We start from the raw sequence: 22,113 nt of genomic DNA, 5'->3' as shown, positions 1-22,113 counted from the left end.
CCTCTATCCAGTACCCCCATTTCCTTGGGCAATCCCCCCACCATTGTTCATGTCCCTGGGTCATGTATTAAGTTCTTAGGCTACTCCATTTCCCATACTGTTCTTTTTTTAATATTTTATTTATTTATCTTTAGGGGGGAAGGGAAGGAGAGAGGGAGAGAAACATCAATGTATGGTTGCCTTTCATGCATCCCCTGCTGGGAACTGGCCTGCAGGGAACCAGCCTGCAACCCCAGTATGTGCCCTGACTGGGAATCGAACCACGATTGTCTGGTTCGCAGGCCTGCGCTCAATCCACTGAGTTACACCAGCCAGGGCCTCCCATACTGTTCTTAATATCTCCCTTTCTATTCTGTACCTACCAATTCTTGATCCCTTTCCCCCCATTCTCCCTTTCTCTCTCCCAACTAATAACCCTCCAGATGATCCCCATATCTATGAATCTGTTTCTGTTCTTGTTTGCTTGGTTTGTTTTTTAGATTCAATTGTTGATAGCTGTGAGTTTTTTGCCATTTTGATGTTCATAGTTTTGATTATCCTTTTCTCATATAATTCTCTTTAGTATTTCATATAATAATTGCTTGGTGATTATGAATTCCTTTAGTTTTACCTTGTCTGGGAAGCACTTTATCTGCCCTTCAATTCTAAATGATAACTTTGCTGGATAGAGTAATCTAGGTTGTAAGTCCTTGCTTTTTATGACTTAAAATACTTCTTGCCAACCCCTTCTAGCCTGCGAAGTTTTTTTTTTGGAGAAATTGGCTGACAGTCTTATGGGTTCTCCTTTACAGGTAATTCTCTGCCTTTCTGTTGCTGCTTTCAAGATTGCCTCTTTATTTTAACCTTTCAAATAAAGGTTATTTTATTTTAAAGGTTTTAATTATGATGTGTCATTTTAATTATGATGTGTCTTGGAGGAGGCCTCTTTGCATCCATCTTTTGGGAACTCTGCGCTTCCTGGACTGCATGTCTACTTCCTTCATCAAATTAGGGAAGTTTTCTTTCATTATGTTTTCAAATAAATTTCCAATTTTCTGCACTTTCTGTTCTTCTTCAGGTACCTTTATCATGCAAATGTTGTACCTCTTGAAGTTGTCCCAGAGGCTGCTTATACTATCCTCATTTTTTGGGATTCTTTGCTCTTCTTGTGTTCTGCATAGTTGTTTTTTGCTTCCTTAGGTTCCATATCATTGATTTGATTCTCACCTTCATCAGCTCTACTGTTGTTTCCTTATAAATTGTTCTTTATTTCAATGAGTGTATCCTTCATTCCTTTTTAAAATTTTATTTTATTGATTATGCCATTACAGTTGTTCTATTCCCCCCTTCATTCCCCTCTACCCTTCGCACCCCTCCCCTACCATTTTCCCCCCTTTAGTTTATGACCACGTGTCTCAAGTTCTTTAGATTCTATATTTCCCCTACTATTCTTACCCTCTCCCCTATTTTCTATCTACTGTCTATGCTACTTATTCTCTGTACCTTCTCCTCCCTTCTCCTTCTCCCACTCCCTGTTGCTAACCCTTCATGTGATCTTCATTTCTATGGTTCGCTCCTGATCTAGCTGTCCTCTTAGTTTGCTTTTGTTTTAGGTGTGGTTGTTAATAATTGTGAGTTTGCTGTGCTTTCACTGTTCATCTTTTTTATCTTCTTTTTCTTAGGTAAGTCCCTTTAACATTTTATATAATAAGGGCTTGGTGATGATGAACTCCTTGAATTTGATCTCATCTGAGAAGCACTTTATCTGCCCTTCCATTCTAAATGAAAGCTTTGCTGGATAGAGCAATCTTGGTTGTAGGTCTTTGGTTTTCATGACTTGGAATACTTCTTTCCAGCCCCTTCTTGCCTGCAAGGTCTCTTTTGAGAAATCAGCTGACGGTCTGATGGGAACTCCTTTGTAGGTGACTGTCCCCTTATCTCTTGCTGCTTCTAGAATTCTTTCCTTCATTTTAATCTTGGCTAATGTAATGATGTGCCTTGGTGTGTTCCTTCTTGGGTCCAACTTCTTTGGTACTCTCTGAGCTTCCTGGATTTCCTGGAAGTCTACTTCCTTTGCCAGATTGGGGAAGTTCTCCTTTATTATTTGTTCCAATAAGTTTTCCACTTATTGCTCTTCCTCTTCCCCTTCTGGTACCCCCTATAATTCAGATGTTGGAGCGTTTAAAGGTGTCCTGGAGGTTCCTTAGCCTCTCCTCATTTTTTTGAATTCTTGTTTCCTCATATTTTCCTATTTGGTCATTTTTTTCTTCCTTCTGATCCACTCCCTTGATTTGAGCTCCAGTCTCCTTTCCATCACTATTGGTTTCCTGTGCATTTCCCTTCGTTTCAATTAGTTTAGCCTTCATATGTTCCTCTAATTTGTGACTAAAATCACCCAGTTCCATGAGCATCCTGATCACCAGTGTTTTAAACTGTGCCTCTGATAGGTTGGCAATTTCTTGTTCGCTTAAATTTATGGGCTCTGGGGCTCTGAGTTGTTCTTGAGCCATGTTTTGATCTGTTCGCACCTGTTATGTATGAGGAGAGGAGCCTTAGTTGTTCACCAGGGCAGGGCCACCCAAGTCTCTGGTTTGTGATGCTTTATGTGGGGGCAGGGTCAGAGAGGGAGCAATAGCGGTCCTCTCTGCTCCTTCCTGCCACTGGGGCCTGCCTGGTCTGTCTCACTGCTCACTCCTTTGCTGGTTTATCTGCACGCAAATGTGTGACCGTGGTCAGCCAGCCACCTTGCACCTTCACTGGGTCCGCCTGTGCTACCCCACACCTGAGATTTGCCCTTGGCTGCCTGGGTCGGGGGATCTTTTTTGCCTGACCCACTCCGCTGCTGGCTCTGCCCCTCTTACTGGTCTACCTGAGTGGTTCGTTGTTGTCGGACTCTGTATTGTTCAATTTTCTGTGGCTTGGCTGCGTTATTGTTGCTAAAACTGTTGTTTTTAGATTTGGTTGTGCGAGAAGGTAAAGTGTTTCCACCTACGCCTCCATCTTGGCAGAAGTCCCTCCTTCATTTCTGACTAGATCTTTTTTGTGCTGTTGAGGTCCTAAGTTCCTTGAGCATCCTTATGACTGGTGTTTTGAACTCCACATCTGATAGATCGCTTATCTCCATTTTGTTTAGCTCTTTTTCTGGAATTTTGATGTTCTTTCATTTGGGCCACGTGTCTTTGTCTCTTCATTTTGGCAGCCTCCCTGTGTTTGTTTCTGTATATTAGGTAGAGCTGCTATGACTCCATGTCTTGGTAGTGTGGCTTAATGTAGTAGGTGTCCTGTAGGGTTCTGTAGCACAGCCTCCCCTATCATCCAAGCTGGGTACTCAAGGTATGCCCTTTGTGTGGGCTGAGCACACCCTCCTCTTGTAGTTGAAACTTTCTTGCTGTTGGCAGATCACTGGGGAGTATTTACCCAGGCCAGTCAGTTGCAAAGATTGGCTGTGACCACTTACTACCAACCTCTGCCCTCCATGGAGGATCAGCTATACAGGAGCAGGGTGGGGGTGCTCTGATGCAGTCTGTAGCTGTCCACTGAATGTTCTGGCCCTGGGGTTTCCTTGGTGGTGCAGTCCTACCTTTTTCGCCTGGGGCCACCCTGCTGAGCTATAAAGCAACCTGAGACGGCTGCTACTTGTGCTGGGCTTGGAGATTCCCAGGCAAAGCCAAACAATGAATCTAGGCTGCCCCTGCTAGTGCTGAGCCTAGGGCTCACTGAGGCCAGCTGTTGCTTGTTGGAGAGCATTTAGGAAGGTGTGAAGCATGAGCCAAGCCCAGCCATTCTTATGGAAAAGCAGCTTGGGTGGGCCTATAAGTTGAATGGAGTCTCTGGGGATCTTCAATGTGAGTCAAACAGTATTAGCAGGGTTGATGGAGTCTCAGATATGGCACCAGCTTGCTGGCTCTGTGGGAGGAGGGTTTAGAAAAGGGCAATGGCCTCTGTTTGCCTTGATGCCAGATACATCAGTTTCTTCCAGCAGCCTTTTAAGCTGCTACCCTGGTTCTTGATCTAAGAGGGAGTGAGTCTGAGTGGGTGAGTCCTTGAGTGGGTTCTTTAAGAGGAACTGCTTGGGGCTCCAGAAGTTTCTTCTATCCACTCAATCCCTGCTGTTTTTTGCAGCCAGAGGTTGTGGGGACTAATCTTCCTGGCACTGGAACCCTGAGCTGCAGGGCCTGGTCTGAGGCTGGGACTCCTCACTCCCAAGATACCCCTCCCAAATTTTTATCTACCACATGTGGGTTAGGGACCAGCCGTTCAGTGTCTGCGCCTGTCCTACCAGTGTGGATGGATATGGTTTCTTTAATTCTACAGTTCTCATACTTCCATTCAACTAAATTTCTGAAGGTTCTGGGTGATGGTTGGTCTATATTTTAGTTGTAATTTTGATGTGATTTTTAGAAGATGTAGCCATGTCTGCCTCCATCACCATCTTGACCGGAAGTCCTTGTATAAAGAATTATTAACCCCAGTACAAAATAGGAGTAGAGAGGGATTGGATGGTGAGAAATAAAGAGAATGCTAAAGATAATGAGAAAAGCAAATATGTGGAGGATCCACTACCTTTAAAACTAAGATAGAGCACCAAAAGAAGAGGCCCCCCCTCTCTCTCCAGGCTGTGATCCTGACAGCTGTGCACTCTGAGCAGAGTGCTAGAGGAAGCTGCTGTAACCTGGCTGCTGGCTACTGCCTGCATGGTAGATTCCTGGTACTGGATAAGATGCCTGCACTGGAAGAGCTGGACCCTGAAGAAATCATGGGTGCTTAGGAGCTTGCAAATAGGAGCACCTTGGAACAGGAAGAAAAGCTCTTCTTCCTGCAATGTCTCTTTTGCACCCTCTATTAACAATGTAGAACATCATGCTGGCAGGCAAAGGAAAAATATTTAAAGGGTACAGCACCAGTTTTGCAGAGGAGGCAATAAAGGATACATTGGGGTTGCAAGACAATAAATTGAGTACTGACACAATGACAGTGTGTACTTTAGCCTAGCAAAACTTCCTATGTGACCTCATAGCAACAGAAACTTTAGTTCTGGAATATGCTGTGTCATAAAATTGTACTGATTTTTTTTTTACTGTATTATCCTAAATGTGTATTTATTTTGTAGGCTATGATATGGGACACAGTTTTACATCAAAATAGCCTTTGAACTCATTCTATCTAATCTTTTCTATCCCATCCATCACCAGAGTCCATAAACTCTTACTTCCTGTATATTTCTCAGATGTGTCCATGCTTCTCTATCACATCAGCCGCCACCCAAGTCTAGCCATTATCATTTATCTTTTCTGAACTAATACATTAGTCACCCAATAGTTTCCCCTATACCCATCTTAACCTCTATTCAATCCATTTCCTACTCTGTAGCCACAGTGCTGTTTAAAAAAATGTATAGATTCAAGACTTTGCAAACAAACGGATAGGCAAGTCCTGTGTATTCTTCTCCCAGCCTCCCTTAATGTAAGCATGGTGTGCAACTCTAGTGCACTATCAAAACCAAGAAATTGACATTGGTGCAATCCACAGAGCTTGTTCAGGTCTTTATTGTTATATATGGAATGTATGTGTAGGTCTATGCAATTTTACTATGATTTGTAACCTTGTGTAACCACCACCATACTCAAGATAGGAAGATGCTGAACTGTACAATCACAAGATTTCCTGATAACAGGACCCCCTTGTGTTATTACTTCACAGCCACACCCATCCACTTTCCTGATCACTAGCTCATCAGTAGCAACCACTAACTTATTCTGCATTTTTATAATTACATGATTTGATGAAGGCTACAAAATGGAATCATGCAGTATGCATCCTTCTGAGACACTTTGCCACGCAAAAACTTCCTTGAATTTTGTGAGTTACTGTGTGTGCCAATATTTTGCTCATTTTTACTACTTAGTAGTATTTCATGGTATGGCTGTACCACAGCATGTCAAACCATTCACCCACTGAAAGACTGCTGGGCAGTTTTCTACTTTTTTGCTATTGTGAATAAAGCTATTATGAACATTCATGTTAAAGTTCCTGTGTGAAAATAAGTTATTTTTCTGGGATAAATGCCCAAGAATGCAATTGCTGGGTCATATGTTAAATCCATTTTTAGTTTGAAACAAACTGCCAAACTATTTTCCAGAGTGCAGTGTGCTCTTTTTAAAACACACAGCTCATCCTGTCATCACTTTACATAAAACTCCTCAGTGGCTTTCCACTGCCACTGTAATTAAGGCTAGAGTTTTTAAAACATAGACTATAAGCTGATATGATTTCCACTGATTTCCCCAAACTCACCCTACACCATTCCTCTTGCTATTTATGCTCACTGGCTTTTTAAAAATTTCTTCCAATACTCTCCTGCCAGAGGACTTTGCAAATGCTTTTTCCTTTTCCTTTTCCTTCTCTCTACGCCTAGCCCAATCAATTCAAACTCTAACTTTCATTCTTGACTCAAGTATGTATCTCCTCATTCTCCCTCTAATCTACCTTGGATTCTGTTTTTTTCTTATATTTTTTATCATGTCTCTGTTCAAAATTACTTATTAACTTCTGTGAATATCTGATTAAATTTTGTCTTATCTCCAGACTTTCACATTCATGAGAGTAAGGATTGTGCTGACTTTTGCTTATTACTGTCTGACACATTTACATTTAAGGTGCTCAAAAAACATTTTTTGAGTGAATGAATAATTGCAAAGAAATCAATGGCAAAGCCTTGACATTCTGTAACTTTGTTTACCCATTATTTTAGATATATTAATCACTAATGTTCAAGATAGTCTGCTAAACAATAGATTCCTATAGCCAAAGTGTGGACTCATACAAAGTTTACATTAATACATTCTGAAATATATATTTCAGATTTAAGACTTATTTTATAAATACTTCTAGTGGATGACTTATTGAAAAATAACAAAGAAAATGATTAATAGAACATTTGTTATTCTTTTGCTTTTAAATATTTTATTTATTTTTACAGAGACGGGGAGGAAGGGGGAAAAACATAAATATCCAAGAGAAACATCAATACATTCTCTTGCATGTCCCCAGTCAGGGACCTGGCTCACAATACAGGTATGTGCCCTGACCGGAATCAAGTCAGTGATCTTTTGGTTCACACGAGGGCACTCAGTCCACCAAGCCACACCAGTCAGGGTACAATTTGTTATTCTTTAAATTATTAAGGAGGCTTGCAAGTGAAGAAAAGGGACAAATGTCTCCATAGCTCTATCCAGCCTCATCACTGTCATACTAACTTGAATACCCTTTGCAACCAATAGCCAAAGACTTGAGTTTAATATAACTGTAAAAGTCCATGGTGTCTTTCCTGGGGCAGCTGGTAAAAAATATTCATGGTTAAGTGAGGTGCCTCTAACATCTCTTTGACCTTTGATTCTGAAGACATCGTGAGTCACATACTTCTTATGTGACAGATGATAAAACCAATATGGCACAGTAATGTGGGATTTTTGCCTTGTTTTGTTCTGTTTCTTATAGCAATGGGAAAAGAGGCACTTTTTTTTTCAGGATATAAATACTGCCAACATAGGCAGACTGCAACACTGTGGGTGTCTGAGAAATTTTTGAGAGCATGTGGGAATGAGCAAGATATGTGTATATTTGTGAATGAAGCACAGCAAGGCGGGACTACCTAAGAAACATGACAAATCTTGGTGTTAAAACAACAAATTGTAAATATGGAACAATTGGCATTTTGTGAAATTTATTTTAAAAGAATATGTGCCAAATTTAAAACTTTCATTTGTATGCATGTTTGGAAGACTGAAGTAGGAAAGGGGAAGCAAGATAATGACAACTTTGCACAGTAACCTTCCTTTGAGCTTCCCCAGTTTGTGTACAGTCACATCTGTTTATGGAGATACAATGTGCGTATCCTAAAATTCACAATATTAATGTGTAAAATTCAGTGTATAGTATATTCATTTTTTTAGTGTTTCACAGAGTTATATGATGATCACCATTATCTAATTTCTGGACATTTTTGTCACCTACAAAAGGAATCCTGTACTGGTTATTTCCTATTGTTTCCCCAAATGCCACCCCAATCTCTCCAGGCCTTGACCACTACTAATTTACTTTGTCTCTATAGATTTGCCTACTCTGAACATTTCATTTCACATAAGTGGAATCATGCAATATATGGTCTTTTAGGACTGGCTTCTTTCACTTTGCATAATGTTTTCAAGGTTCATCCATGTTATATATGTAACAGTATTTTATTCCCTTTTATAGCTGAATAATATATACATCATAGGGATATACCACATTTTGTTTATCCATTTGTTGATAGACACTTGGCTTGTTTTCAGCTTTTGGTTATTGTGAATAATGCTGTAAATGAACAATGGTGTACATGTATCTGTTTTAATCCTTTTTATTCTTTTGGTTATATACCTAGCATTGGAATGGCTAGCCCATATGGTAATTATGTTTAGCTTTTTGAGGAACTCAAACTGTTTTCCACAGTGGCCAGACCATTTTATGTTCCCACTAGCAACACATGAAAGTTCCAATTTCTATGTATCTGTAACAGTATTTATTTTCCTTAATTTTTTTATTTTTATAATAGCCATCCTAGTAGGTGTGAAGTTGCTTTTCACTGTGGGTTAAAAATATTTTTTAAATTTACTTTTAGAGAGAGGGGAAGGGAAGGAGAAAGAGTGGGAGAGAAACATCAATGTGTGGTTGCCTCTCATGTGTCCCCTACTGGGGACCTGATCTGCAACCAGGCATGTGCCCTGACTGGGAGTCAAACCGTCGACCCTTTGCTTCTCAGGCCCATGCTCAATCCACTGAGCTACACCAGCCAGGGCCTCACTGTGGTTTTGTTTTGCATTTCCCCAATGTCTAAAGACATTGAGTATCTTTTCATGTGCTTGTTGGCCATTTGTATATTTTACTGGAGAGATGTCAGTTCAACTTCTTTGCTCATCTTTAAATTGGGTTGTTAGTGTTTTTGTTGAGTTTTAGAAACTTCTTAATATGTTCTGGCTGTTAAACAATCTTCAGATATTTGAAAATATCTGTCCCATTCTGTAAGTTGTCTTTTCAATTTCTTAATAATGTCCTTTGATGAACATAAGTTTTTAATTTTGTTGAAGTTCATTTTTTCCTTTTGTTGCTTGGTCATGAAGATTTACACCCATGTTTTCTTTAAAAAAAATTTTTTAAGGTAATTGCTTTCAACTCAGGGCAGTCTGTTATTTCCCCCCCTAAAGATTCTGTGTATTTATTTTTAGAGAGATGGGAAGGGAGGAGGAAAGAGAGGGAGAGAAACATCGATGTGTGAGAGAAACATCAATTGGTTGCCTTTTTGTATGTGCCCACCCTGGGAACTGAACCCACAAACCAAGCATTTGTCCTGATGGTGATCAAATAGGTGACCCCTTGCTCTGCAGGACAATGCTCACTGAGTCACACCAGGCAGAGCCATGTTTTCTTCTAAAAGTTATGGTTTTAGCTTTATACTTAGGTTATTGATTCATTTTGAGTTCATTTTTGTATATGGTGTGAGGTAGAAGCCTAACTTCTTTTGCTATCACTTTGGATGGTATTGATATCTCAACACCTATGAATATGGGATACGTTTCCATTTACTTAGATGTACAATTTCTTTTACAGTGTTTTGTACTCACCGGTATTTAACTTTGGTTAAATTTATGCTTAGGTATTTTCAGATGCTATTGTAAATGGGATTGCTTTCTTAATTTCCTTTTTAAATCATTCATTGCAAGTGTACAGAAATGCAACTGAGTTCTTATATGACACAAGTTTACTGAATTGTGGGGCCATCATGTTTTAAGTGGCAACAATATATAATGACTTTCTCTTTCTATATAGTCTTTAAAGTGGCAGTTAACTTTTTAAAAAACTAAGATATATATTATTCCTACCACACTACTGTTCTTTTTGTTTCAGGATTATTTTTGAATCTTATTCTGTCTCCCCTGCCTTCTATTAAATTGATCATATGTGTTTTATTTCCTTTTCCACTTTAATTAGGAAATTTAGAAATTTATATTCTATTTCTATTATTTAGCACTCACTCTTTAATTTAAACATAAAGTTATTTAATAAAAGAATGGTAGAATTTGACTCAGCTCATTTTTCTTCCAGTCTTATGGCTTATTGTTGTCTAGGTTTTATTTCTACCTTGTTTTCATTTAAATTAGTTAATAGTATATTTGTTTTATATGTCAATGCTTATTTAGATTTACCTGTTTTGCTCATCACAGCTTTAAAAAAAGCTTTATTGAGATATAATCATGTACCATACAATATATCCATTTTAAGTGTATGATTCAATGATTTTTTTGTATATTCACAGAATTGTGCAATTACCATCACAATCAAGTCCCCAACCCAGAAAACCCCTCCAAACCCAGTAGCAGTCATTTCCCATTCCTTGCAATCTTCCAGCTCTGTGCAACCACTAATCTCCTGGCTCTATTGATTTGCTTATTCTAAACATTTCATTAAATGAAATCAAACAATATGTGGGATTTTATTTTTGTGACTGGGTACTTTCCTTCAGCATGTTTTCAAAATTCATCCTTATTGTAGTATTTATCAGTACTTCATTCCTTTTTATCGCTGAGTAATATTCCATTGAGTCAATATCCCACATTTCATTTATCTATTCAGTGGGCATTTGAGTTGTTTCCACTTTTTGGCTGTTATGAATATGCTGCCATGGGTATGTCTGGATGTATTTTTGTTGTAAACATGTTGTTTTCATTTCTTTTGGATATACCTACATGTGAGATGCTGAGTAAAGTAATTCTGTTAACTTTTTGAGGAACTGCTGAAAAATTTTACACAGTGGCTGCACCATTTTGTATCTGCAACAGTAATGTGTCAGTGTTCTAATTTCCCCACATCCTTGCCAGCATTTGTTACTTTTTAATTATAGCCATACTATAGATATAGAGTGGTATTTCATTGTCTTTGAGACTTACATTTTTTGTTCATCACTGCTTCTTGCTTCTATCTTCCTTGTGGATATTTCCTAAAGTACATCCTTTATTGTTCATTAATAAAGTATGTGAGTGGTAAATTCTCTCAATCTTTATGTATAATTATGTATATTTAACCCTAATATTTAATGATTATCTGGGCATACAGCTCCACACTGCAGTTATTTTCCTTTGTGATGTTTTGAAGATGTTATCCACCATCTTCTTCTTTTGTCACTGAGAAGTCTTCTTAGTGCAGTCTATATAATCTTTTTTTCCACTAACTGCCTTTAAGTTTTTCTTTGTCTTTGATGTTCTGCAGTTTCACTGAAATGTCTCGGTGTGATTTTATTTGTATATTTATAGTTTGAGGTTCATGTTTCCTGTATCTGAGGATTTCATAGTTACTTAGTCATCTTCTCTTTGCATGTTGCTTATCTATCCTTTAGTCTTTCATTTTAGAATGGCTGTCAAGTGTACTTTGAATATTAACTGTTTTATTTGTTTCTTTTATCTTTTTCTCTCTCTGTGCTAAATTACCCAGGATAATTTCATCATACCTATATTCCAGTTCTAGAATTTTCTTTAAGTGTATTTGATATGTGATTTAACAGATTTTCAGAAATCCAATGACTATTTTTAAAATTTATTTTTTAAAGACAAAGGAAGGGAGGGAAAAAAGGAGAGAAACATTGATGTGATAGAGAAACACTGATGGATTGCCTCTCCCCTGTAGTCTATGGAGAACTGAACCACCCACCCAGGCACATGCCCTGAGTGGGAATCAAACTGGTGGCCTTTCGGTTCATGGTCCGATACTCAACCAACTGAGTCATTCTGGCCAGGGCTGTATTTTCTTTTTCTTTTAAATACTTTATTTATTTATCTTTAGAGGGGAAAGGAAGGAGAGAGGGAGAGAAATATCAATGTATGGTTGCCTCTCGTGCGTCCCCAGCTGGGAACTGGCCTGCAACCCAGGCATGTGCCCTGACCTGACTGGGAAATCGAACCGCGATCCTTTGGTTCACAGGCCTGCGCTCAATCCACTGAGCTATGCCAGCCAGGGCATGTTTATTTCTTTTTCTAACATACTTGTTCTTCAAAATATATAGTTTCTTATTTTCTTACGTTTCAATTCTTTCTTTTATGTTCCCCATAGTCAGCCCAATGTCATTTTAAGAAGTTTCTGTTCTATTTTTCAGTTTCACTTTCCCCAAATTGGGAATTTTTAAAAAAAAATAAGAATTCGACTAATTTAAAAACCTTGCTTGGGTCATATTTTATCTGTTGTTTACTTATTTATGTATTTATGTTTAGTGGAAAGGTTTTTAGTATTCTGTTTATCATTTTTAATAATAATATTAAAACAAAAATTCTTACCTGAATTCGAGCTGTGTCTATGAATAAGTCCATAGCTTTTACACTCTTTACTCTGTATTTCCTGAAGTAAGAAATTATCTGGAATAGGAAAATTGTTATTTGCTTGCTGCTGTTCAGTAAACACCAGATGAAAACAATTCTTGCACTTAAATAGGCTCTATTCCTACTGCTTGGAGTTGACCCTACAAATAAATCATCCCATCCCAGGATATTAAAAGCAATCATTCTGATCATTGAAAGTTTTCATTCCTATTCCCAGCCCCCCCAAAAAAAAACTAAAAAAAACATGGATTTTTCTTTTTTAACTAAGGAAAATTTTATTTAAACTGTGCAATCAATCAGTATTTAGACAGCAGTTTCATAAACATTTTGGCATTTAAATTTTTATTCATTTTTGGCATGACCTGTGGGATAGTATATAAACTACCCTTGGGAGGGGGAAATACTAGGCAATATTTACTACGATGCTAGAAAAAGAAAGCAAACCCACATTATTAAACAAAATATGTTTTAAGAAGACATTAAAAAGGTACATTCAAAATCAAGGCAAACATGAGCTTTCTTCCTGCAATGGAATTCACAGAGCTGATCCCCTGAGTCAAGCATAAAGTTAAAATAGCTCAGCCCTAGAGTCCATTAGCAAGTCTGCCAATGCTGCCTTTACAAGAATATTGTATATAGAGTGAAAGGATCCAGAACACCCAGAATATGAAATAATATAACTGACTCCCACTTTCATGTAATTCACATCTCTGAAAACAGAAAAAAATCACACACACATAGACATGAAATTTTGTCCAATAACAGCAACAAACAGACAAACTTAATATATGTCCTCTACTCTACTGATAGGCTAAGGCAATGTGTGTGTATTCAGGCTTTACAAATTTACTGTAACAGGCTCAAGTTGCTAATTGTCAGTCATCATTTTCATTTCCAAATGAAACAGAAATACGGAATGTTGTAATAGGAAGAAGAATGTTTTCGGTAAAAATCTTAAATATTTTTATTGTTTTTTAAAGACAGTTCCATAGAAAAATAGACTTCTATAACATATTTTTAAAGATAAAGTTTCTAAGTTAGGACTGTGTCTAATACCATTACAAGATATAAATGAGTAAATCTTGCAAAGATGTTCTAAATCTCATGAATTAAGAGCGATGTTGGGGGAAAATAGTGATATTGGATGATGCAAGAAAAAGGAAAAATATTTTCTTTCTTTAAAAAAAAAAGTTCATCATATCATTCCTCTCAATTGCCTTAAAGGTAAACTTGAATCACTGAGGATAGGTGCCAGGAAGTAATTACCCTATATAAAAATCACTCCAAATAGTTTAAAGAAATGTTAAAATACTTCATAATCTTGAAAAAGTAGATCTGTGAGAAAAGAATCCTAATTCACTTTCTCCTCCCCCATTTACCCCTTTGGGAGTATCTCTCTCCTTAAATCTTTAAAAGCCAAGACATTTAAAAGATGAAATATTTAACTTGGTGTCATGTTCAGTACTCTCAAAAGTACTGTAAATTCCCATTTCCCCTTATAGATTTACCTAAACTACAGAAGAATGTTTAAATCCCATTCTGTGTCTTCTACCAGCCACTTTACTTATTGGAGGCAGGGGAGGAGTAAGAGAGGGAGAAAGAGAAATAGAAAGACAGGGAGATACAGAAAAGGAGAGAAAGAGAAACACTGATTTGTTGTTCCACTTATTTAGGCATTCATTGGTTGCTTCTTGTATGTGCCCTGACCAGAGATGAAATATGCAACCTTGGTGTATCAGGACAATGATCTAACTGAGCTACCTGACCAGAGCTTAACCACTTTCTTCTACTACTTTTTTTGGGTGCGTATATAGGAAATGCAAACATTTTTAATTTTAGCACAGGCAAAACACAATTGGAAAGGCTGACTTGTAGAGAAAAAAGTCAGTTATGTTTCACAACCTCACAGAAATGACTTTTACATTATAATTATTTATACTTAAGTTTTCTTTTTAAGTTTTCAAAGGTACTATTGGTTCATTTGCACAACAAATTATCCTCATTCCATGACTAGGGAAGGAACGAAAAAGGTTAAGAACTTTCCTACCAAACAAGTCTCAAAATTGTCAAGGACTAGAATTTAGGTGCTCCAATGACCCTCCATATACTTGTTCTACTATAGGTTGTCCCTCAACTTTGCTACACTCCTAAATTAGTGTAAATAATCAATTATGTTGCATTCATATATAAACTATTGGCTCTTCAAATCTAGCATAAAAGGATGACTCGTTATCCACCTGGTCTTTTCTAATTAATAAATTCCTGTTTGGATATGGGAATTACAGGAAAATTACAGAAGATTCTGAACCTGTAGTCAAATAAGGAAATGCCTGAATAGGTAAGGATGGCAGAAACCATCCCAATCTTATTTCTCATGCAACTCTAGGCACAGCATCAGTTCTCAGACACCATTTTGGCTAAGAAAAATTGAGGGTTTTAAAGGAAGGAGGGAGGTTAGGAGATGACAAGGGTGAGTGACATCTCAGCCTCTTAAGTTCTTTTTGTGAATAAACAGATGTAACTAAGACAGACTTCTGTCAGCTGGCTGGATATTACCATGTGGACAGGTTGTTCTGATACAGTGGAACACCCTATGAGCGTAGGTAATTAAATAGTATTTCTTAGATGAGAAAATGCATCATAGTAGAAACCCAATAAACTTGGGCATTGGACCAACTTGGGTTTGTATGTTAGTTAAGCCATTTACAAGCTGTGATCTTTGGCAAGGTAGCCATTTGAAAGCCTCATTTTCCTGATTTCCATAATGGGATAATATTTACTTTGCAGAATGTATCAACAGCAGTTTAGAGGGATGGAATACATGCTTGGCATGTTGTACATACAAAAGGAATGGCATTATCCCTTTCTAGAAACTGGAGTTAGAAGCAGCTGAAAAATGACTAGCATTTTTATCCTTCCTCAGAATATTATCATGGTCATTACTCCATTATGGAGATAGCTTTATCTCTTTTGTTGAAGGAATGCTGAAAATTAGGTAGAATTAGAAACTATCCTTCAAAATGAAAAGACTTGAACTTGAAATGATCCAGGAATTAGAATAAATTAGAGTTGTGGCACCTAAAACTTTCTAGGAAAAGGCACAATTGGAATCAAAGAAGAATGACAAGAAAGCTATAATTTCTTAGGAGTTATTCATGTTAATAAGTGAAGGCACTGGCTGAAACTGATGGAAAACTGAGGGGTTACCAAAATGAAAACCAAATAGCCAGTAGCTGCTGAAACTGAAGAAATAAACTCAATTTAAAAGGGAGAAAGGTTGCCTGTTGCAAATATGCTTTTAAAAAAAATGAAGAATGAACTTGAGCATGGTCCTGTTCAAGTACTCTGAATCCCTCTGAAAGCCCCTATATACAGAGAAAAGGAGAAAGTTCAACTATAAGAACAGTTTTCAAAAATTTCTCATGAAATTTCATAAAGATAAAGCCAAATATTATGGAAACTTTCTGTTAAACATACAGAACTGAGGTGTTACTTTATGAAGCATATATTTTAAAAGTGTAAGCTGAAGTGTTTTTGCAAGTAATTTAGAGAGAAAGATTAACATACATATTTGATAGGTCATAAGGCAAAGTTTTCAAAGTTCTGAAATTCTGAAGATGCCCAAGGGACACATGACTTTAGACTTCTAATCTCTGTAATGCCATAGACATTTTATGGGGATCAGAATTCTATAGAAATAATGTATCTGTGGTAGGGAAAATGATGGCTACCTATAGAAGTCCATGTTCAAATCCTTGGACTCTGAATATGTTACCATACACGGCAAAAGAGACTTTGAAGATCACATCCACAAAAGGATGTGATGAAATTAAGGATTTTGAGATGGGGAGATCACCCTGGATTATCCAGATGGATTCAATCTAATTACGTGAGTCCTTAAAATTGAAGAACCTTTCATGGCTGGCGTCAGAAAAGAGGTATGTTAACAGAAGCAGGATCGGAGAGATGCCACATTGGTGGAATTGAGGATGGAGGGAGGAGTCCTTGATTTTGTCCCAGTGAGACCTGTGTCAGACTGCAGACTTAGAGAACTGGAAAACAGCCCTGCTGTGTAACTCAGTTGGTTAGAATGTCATCCAGAAATGCCAGGGTTGAGGGTTTGATGCCAAGTCAGCTCACAAATAAGGAGCAGCCACTGAATGCATAAATAAGTAGAACAAACTGATGTCTCCATGTCTCTCTCTCTCCCCCCATCACCCTGCCCACCTCTTGCTCTAAAAGCAATTTAAAAAAATAGAGAACTGGAAGATAATAAATGTGTGTTATTTTAAGGCTACTAAGTTTGTAGTAATTTATTACAGCAGCAATAATAAGATAATCGAGCATCTGTCAGGTAAAAATGCTAGACTGTCATGTTAAACACCTTCAAAGGCCTGAGAAGAGTAAAGCCTGCAAACATACAAATTGCATTAACCTGTGATTTTATATCCTGAGCATAAACCAATTACATACAGAATTCTATGTATATGTCTTGAACATCAATAAAATTCACAGACAACCGGTTGTGTATGGTGCTCTCCAGAACCCTCTACTCTGTGCTCACAGCCAATAAAAATTATTTTGACTATGAATAAAACCAAAGAAACTTGACCAGAGACCCATAGCAAACTGTCAGAAACAGTCTACAAATACATGTTTAGACTCAGAAAGATCATGACTCTTTCAATATAGCTGGAACTCTGATTTTACATTCAGTATTCGAAACTTACATTCAATGAAATACAAACATATATGTAAATCACTACACACACTGCTGAAGTGGAGCCACATCTGGATATTCTTGCATTAAAAAAAAGCTTTTAATTCTACTTTTTTTTGCGACACTCTAAATTGTTTCTAAAGGTGTCTTCACACGAACTTGAACAATGATCCTGAGTCATCAACATGAGCAAGTTTCTGGCAGAAGTCCTTAACAAAGCCAAGACACAGGAATGCAAATCACTGTCATTGTGCCCAATGTTGACATTGCTCTTGTTTGAAGCGAAGGCAAATAAAAGACATTTCACTGAAGATCTAATTTCCCTAGTGTGCCAAAGCTGATTTTTTAAAGCCACTTAGTAGATAAAATTGTATCCTTGTATTTAGGCTAATTAAAATATAAAACTCCAGATTTCATAAAAAAATTTTGTTTCACCTAAGGTTCCACTAAAATTTCAAATACCAGGCTCTCTTGATGTAATTAAAATATTTCAATTTATGGACAACTTTAAAGAGCACATCTTATCAAAGTATATTCTACTCAGATAGTGATATGATTTGCTTGCCTGTTATGTCCCAGTGCTCTCCAGAGATGAGAACATCCCTACTGTTTGTTGTTCGAGGGAATGCCTTAAGCCTTCTGAACCTTATAAGTAGGCAATGCTTTAAGCTGGAGGAAGACTGTGCAGGCTAGTTCAGGGACTGCCACCATAATGTCTGCAATGGAAAAGCCTGCTGATATTTCTGTTGATATCTCATACTTAAGGTGCTTAGGAAAAGATCACATTATTTGGCAAAAACATCCTGTGGCTGAATCAGCAGATTTAATGGAAAGTCCCTATGTATGCCATTTCTATAAAGTCTGGGTTCTGGAGAGACATGTTTGTTTCACATAAAAACAAGAAACAACAATTTAATGTACAACTAAGTTTGATTATATGCAGAGGTAACCTTAAATATCTTTGGTTTTTTAAATTTGCTGATAAAAAGTACTTGAATAAAAACACTGATAAATACCAATATAATTGTATTGCTTTTAATTATGTAAACTTAGCCCTTTGATATATTTTGCTACTAAAGCTAACCCTATCAGCCTCTAAATAAATTTATTTCAAATCTGCTCATCTTCACTTACTTACAGGCTAATCTATATATTTTAATGGTCTTTGGTATGAAAATACTGATGAGCAGTATCTTGTAATATTTGGCATAAAATGACATGCATGCATCAGTACTTAAAGCAAATAAGTCTTTGGAGAAGAAAATAGTTACCATTTGCATATTAGCCCCTTTGGAGTGAAACACCATGAAGTAACACCACTATGAGAGAAAAGTGAGAACCTTCACATTTTAGTTACAATTTTATACTTAAGGCTTCAGAGAAGCTAACTTTGGCCAAGTGAAAAGAAGTCTTTGCAGTATACTAAATACCTTATTCAATGAGACCAAAATATTTATCTTTGGTGAAAAGAATTTTTTTTCTCTCCAACAAGTAGTTTCAACAATTTAAAAATACTTTAATACTGTTTAGTTGAAGATTTACTTGTTGAAGAAAAAAATTACACTTGAAAGTCTTTGGAACTTTCTACTGGTAAAGAACTTATTTTAAATGCTTTGGTAACAATAAGGTAGTTAAAATTACTAGTCTATTTAACTACAGCAATCAATATAAACCCTATTTTGGGTCCTATTACTGTGAGTTAGTAACTACTTGTGTAAGCTTCATTACCTATAGATGTTTCTAGTTAATTCAATTGGGGGAAATTATAGTCAAATTTTTACTTTCTACTGAAAATTCTTTGGTAACATGATTATTATGAAAAAATCTGTATAGAAACAAGACAAAAGGTGAAAAAGTAAGAAATGCACTGGTAAATAATTAGCAAATAGTATTGCCTAAACATCTACAATAACTATGGGCCTATTCATCAAAACCAAACAAACAAAACACTTTTCTCAAGGACTTCAGATCATCTCTCTAGGCTTTCAAAATGATTTCAATTCATACAGTCCTACACATCTTCCATGACCGTGATGGATGATGTTTCAGCTGTAGGTATTTTTTTACCTTTTAATGAAAGTTTAAGAAATAAAATGAACCCTTGTACTCCTTAATTTTAGATACTGAGATAAGTAGGCCCCACATACTTCTATTTACGAACCAAAAAGCACCATACCCTGTCAATTTGCCCATGCTTCCATGAGGCAGCTTAAAAGTAATAAAATGTTCCCTGAGTACAGGAAAAAAAATAACACTAGAATAACTTTAAAAGGAGGTAGTATAAAACAGGAGCTATAAAGGCAGAAGCAGCATTTTTCCTTGCCTCAGATTGTTCACCTAAAGCTCTGCTTTTTTAAAGTTTTTTTGTCATGAAGCCCATACTTAGATAGTAGCTAAATGGGGACTTTGAATTTAGTTCAGATGTGGCTGCTGGCACTTAATGTTGGTCTGCTTCTGAACACATCCAGTTTGGCACAAGACTACAGATTTAAAAACAACAATTAAAAAATTTATCATCAAACACTGGGATAGAAGATGCTAGAGGTAGGACTATTATCCAATAATATTTGTTTGATTTTAAGAACACCATTCAACATAATCCATCCTCTATAAACCAAAGGTTTCACAGGGAAACCTTAAAATTCCTTCTAAAGTGAGGTTCAGAAGTCATTTCCAGATAATTTGAAGAAATATGCTTTAAAGGATATAGGCCTCCCCCTTCCACACCATGTATTGTGATTCTGTATCCTCTCCCACTGCTAGGCACCTAGTAGGTAATTGTCTCATGACTGAGAGAAGGCCTGTTTTATGTGGCTTAGTAAACCTTAGTAAACAGTTTGCTGATTTCAAACCAGCAAGAGGATTAACTCACTCCTGGAGTTAGCATTCCTCATTCACAGCATTGACACTGAAGGAAGATTAAATAAAAGTACCAAATTCTCATAAGAAGTCACGAAAATGCAAGTAAAGTGGTTAAGCTCCGAATAGTAATCCCTAAACAAAACCTGCAGGATAAGAAACCAAAACCCTCTGATAAGATATTGCACATATATTATGTACAATAAGTTACTGATAAAATAGTTACTGATAAAACCCAAGACAGTCTTAAGGCAACTTTCTGTATTCCTGTCCTGAACAACTTCATGAATATTAAAAAGATGTAAGGCAAAAAATTTCATAATATATAATGGAAGGCACTGTTACCATGCTAACCTCAGGTTCATTTTACTGTCTATCGTTGTCTATTTATTTCATGAAATTCCTTTACCCTTTTAAGCCAAGCAGGGATTTTTTTTAAAAAACAAAAACCCTAACCCATTCTCTTCAAAAATCTGTTTTATGCATGGAGTTTTGCTACTAACTCTGGAAATTGAGGATGCTTTGCAAACTAGACAGTGCAGCCTTTGGCCAGCTGTCAGACAAAGAGGAAGACAGAAAAGGCACAGCCCTAGGCAGGCTATGTTTGGGATACAGCAGACAAGGCATTCAGACTCTAATGCCCAAAACATAAAGGCCCTTGAAGCAATAGTATTCTCTGTATGCTACCAAATAGTTCTTTTCTCAAGAGAAACTTTTTTTTTGTCTTGGTCATTCACTAAAATCAACAGTCCCACTTTTCCTCCTCTTAGTGGTTTGACAGTCCTCACAGTGAGAGGTGGTAGATATACGAATCATGTAGAATCATATATTTTTTAAAAATCAGAGCTTCAGATAAACACTCTTACTCATCTACCTATATGACTCCTTTGATCACACACATTACACATAGAGCAATAAAAACAAAATACTACTAGGAAGTATCATTGGTTATGTAGCTGAGAACTATCACAACAAACGAGGTAACAAAGTTGTCTTCTAAGTCTGCCATCTGGCAAACTGAGGTAGATAGTTAGCAAAGGGGCTTTCAAAAGTCTTCCCTTTGCTCCAGTGATATATTTTTTATAATCCAGTCAAATATCTTGACTGTCTTTTCACATTGCTGACAATGAAACATTCAAAATATGTGAGTTTAAAAATAAAGAAAAACACATTCAAAAAAGCTGAAATACCCAATAAGACGTCAAGATTTTCACAAAAGGCATTGGCTCCCTGTTCATTGTCCTTCGAACAGAATCAAAGGTAAGAATACCTGAACATGACTGTCTAGATTGAGAAATCATTTTTATCAAAGCTTAGCATGGCAGATGGTGGCTGCAGAATGGAAGAGGAAGTTTGCTCAGCATCTGACGGCACTGCAGGGTCTTGACACTTCCTCTTCAAGGGATCTCCATCCGAATCACTGCCAGGGAAGGAACTGGAGGTAAGGGGTGTGGTACTTATAACCGAAGACAGGTGTATCTCATCATTGGACTCATGAGAGAACCTTCCAGAATCCCCGGTCTCGTGGCTGCCTTCACTATTGGCTGAATGCTCAGTATCAGCTGCAACACCAAAGGGTCTTGGGAAGCTGGCTGTCTGACCTGGGGAGCTGGGGGAGTCTTCACTAATTAGCACAGTTGTGCCTGGCTGGTAAAAGCAGACCGATTGAGTAAATCTTCTTTGAGGCTAGGCAAAAAATACATAAAACATCATGAGTGATGAGAGAATGCTCCTGAAAAATAATCAGTCTGGCTTTACATATTCTGAGATAGCAAACTGTCCAAGTACCTGGGGGAAGAAAGGTGATCATCATGAAGGGACTGCCTAGGTCAGCGGTTCCCCTCCAAGGACTGGGAGCACATCAGAATTACAGGGGTAAGTGAGGTATCAAAGGCATCTTTAGTGGTTTGGATGCATGCTCCTGCCCCATCCCTTTCTCTCTCTCTTTCTCTCTTTCTTTCTTTCTCTCTTTCTTTTTTTCTTATTTATTTATTTATTTATAAAATATTTTTTCTTTAATTATTGTTCAAGTATAGTTTTCTGTCTTTTACTCCCATCCCAGCCCCCCCCCCCCAGTGCTCTCCACCTCCCTCCCATTTCCACCCCCCTTAGTTTTTGTCCATGTGTCCTTTATAATTGTTCCTGTGAATCCTTCCC

At 37.3% G+C, this 22,113-nt stretch overlaps 1 protein-coding gene across 1 annotated transcript in view; it reads right to left on the bottom strand.

The window, feature by feature from the left end:
• Window positions 1–18,716: 18,716 nt before the first annotated feature.
• PRTG (protogenin) overlaps window positions 18,717–22,113 on the bottom strand; it is a 127,078-nt gene continuing 123,681 nt past the window's right edge. Inside the window, exon 20 of the mRNA XM_037151127.2 lies at window positions 18,717–21,642. Within this exon, the coding sequence (XP_037007022.2) occupies window positions 21,241–21,642 (402 nt within the window). The 3' untranslated portion in view covers window positions 18,717–21,240. The remainder of the gene's footprint in view (window positions 21,643–22,113) is intronic.

The sequence above is a fragment of the Artibeus jamaicensis genome, unplaced genomic scaffold (assembly GCF_021234435.1).
Source record: "Artibeus jamaicensis isolate MK-2021 breed Jamaican fruit bat unplaced genomic scaffold, CSHL_Jam_final contig_548, whole genome shotgun sequence".
In the NCBI taxonomy this organism is placed as follows: Eukaryota; Metazoa; Chordata; class Mammalia; order Chiroptera; family Phyllostomidae; genus Artibeus; species Artibeus jamaicensis.
Note: the sequence above shows the minus strand (reverse complement) of the source record. Positions and strands in the feature narration are given on the sequence as shown.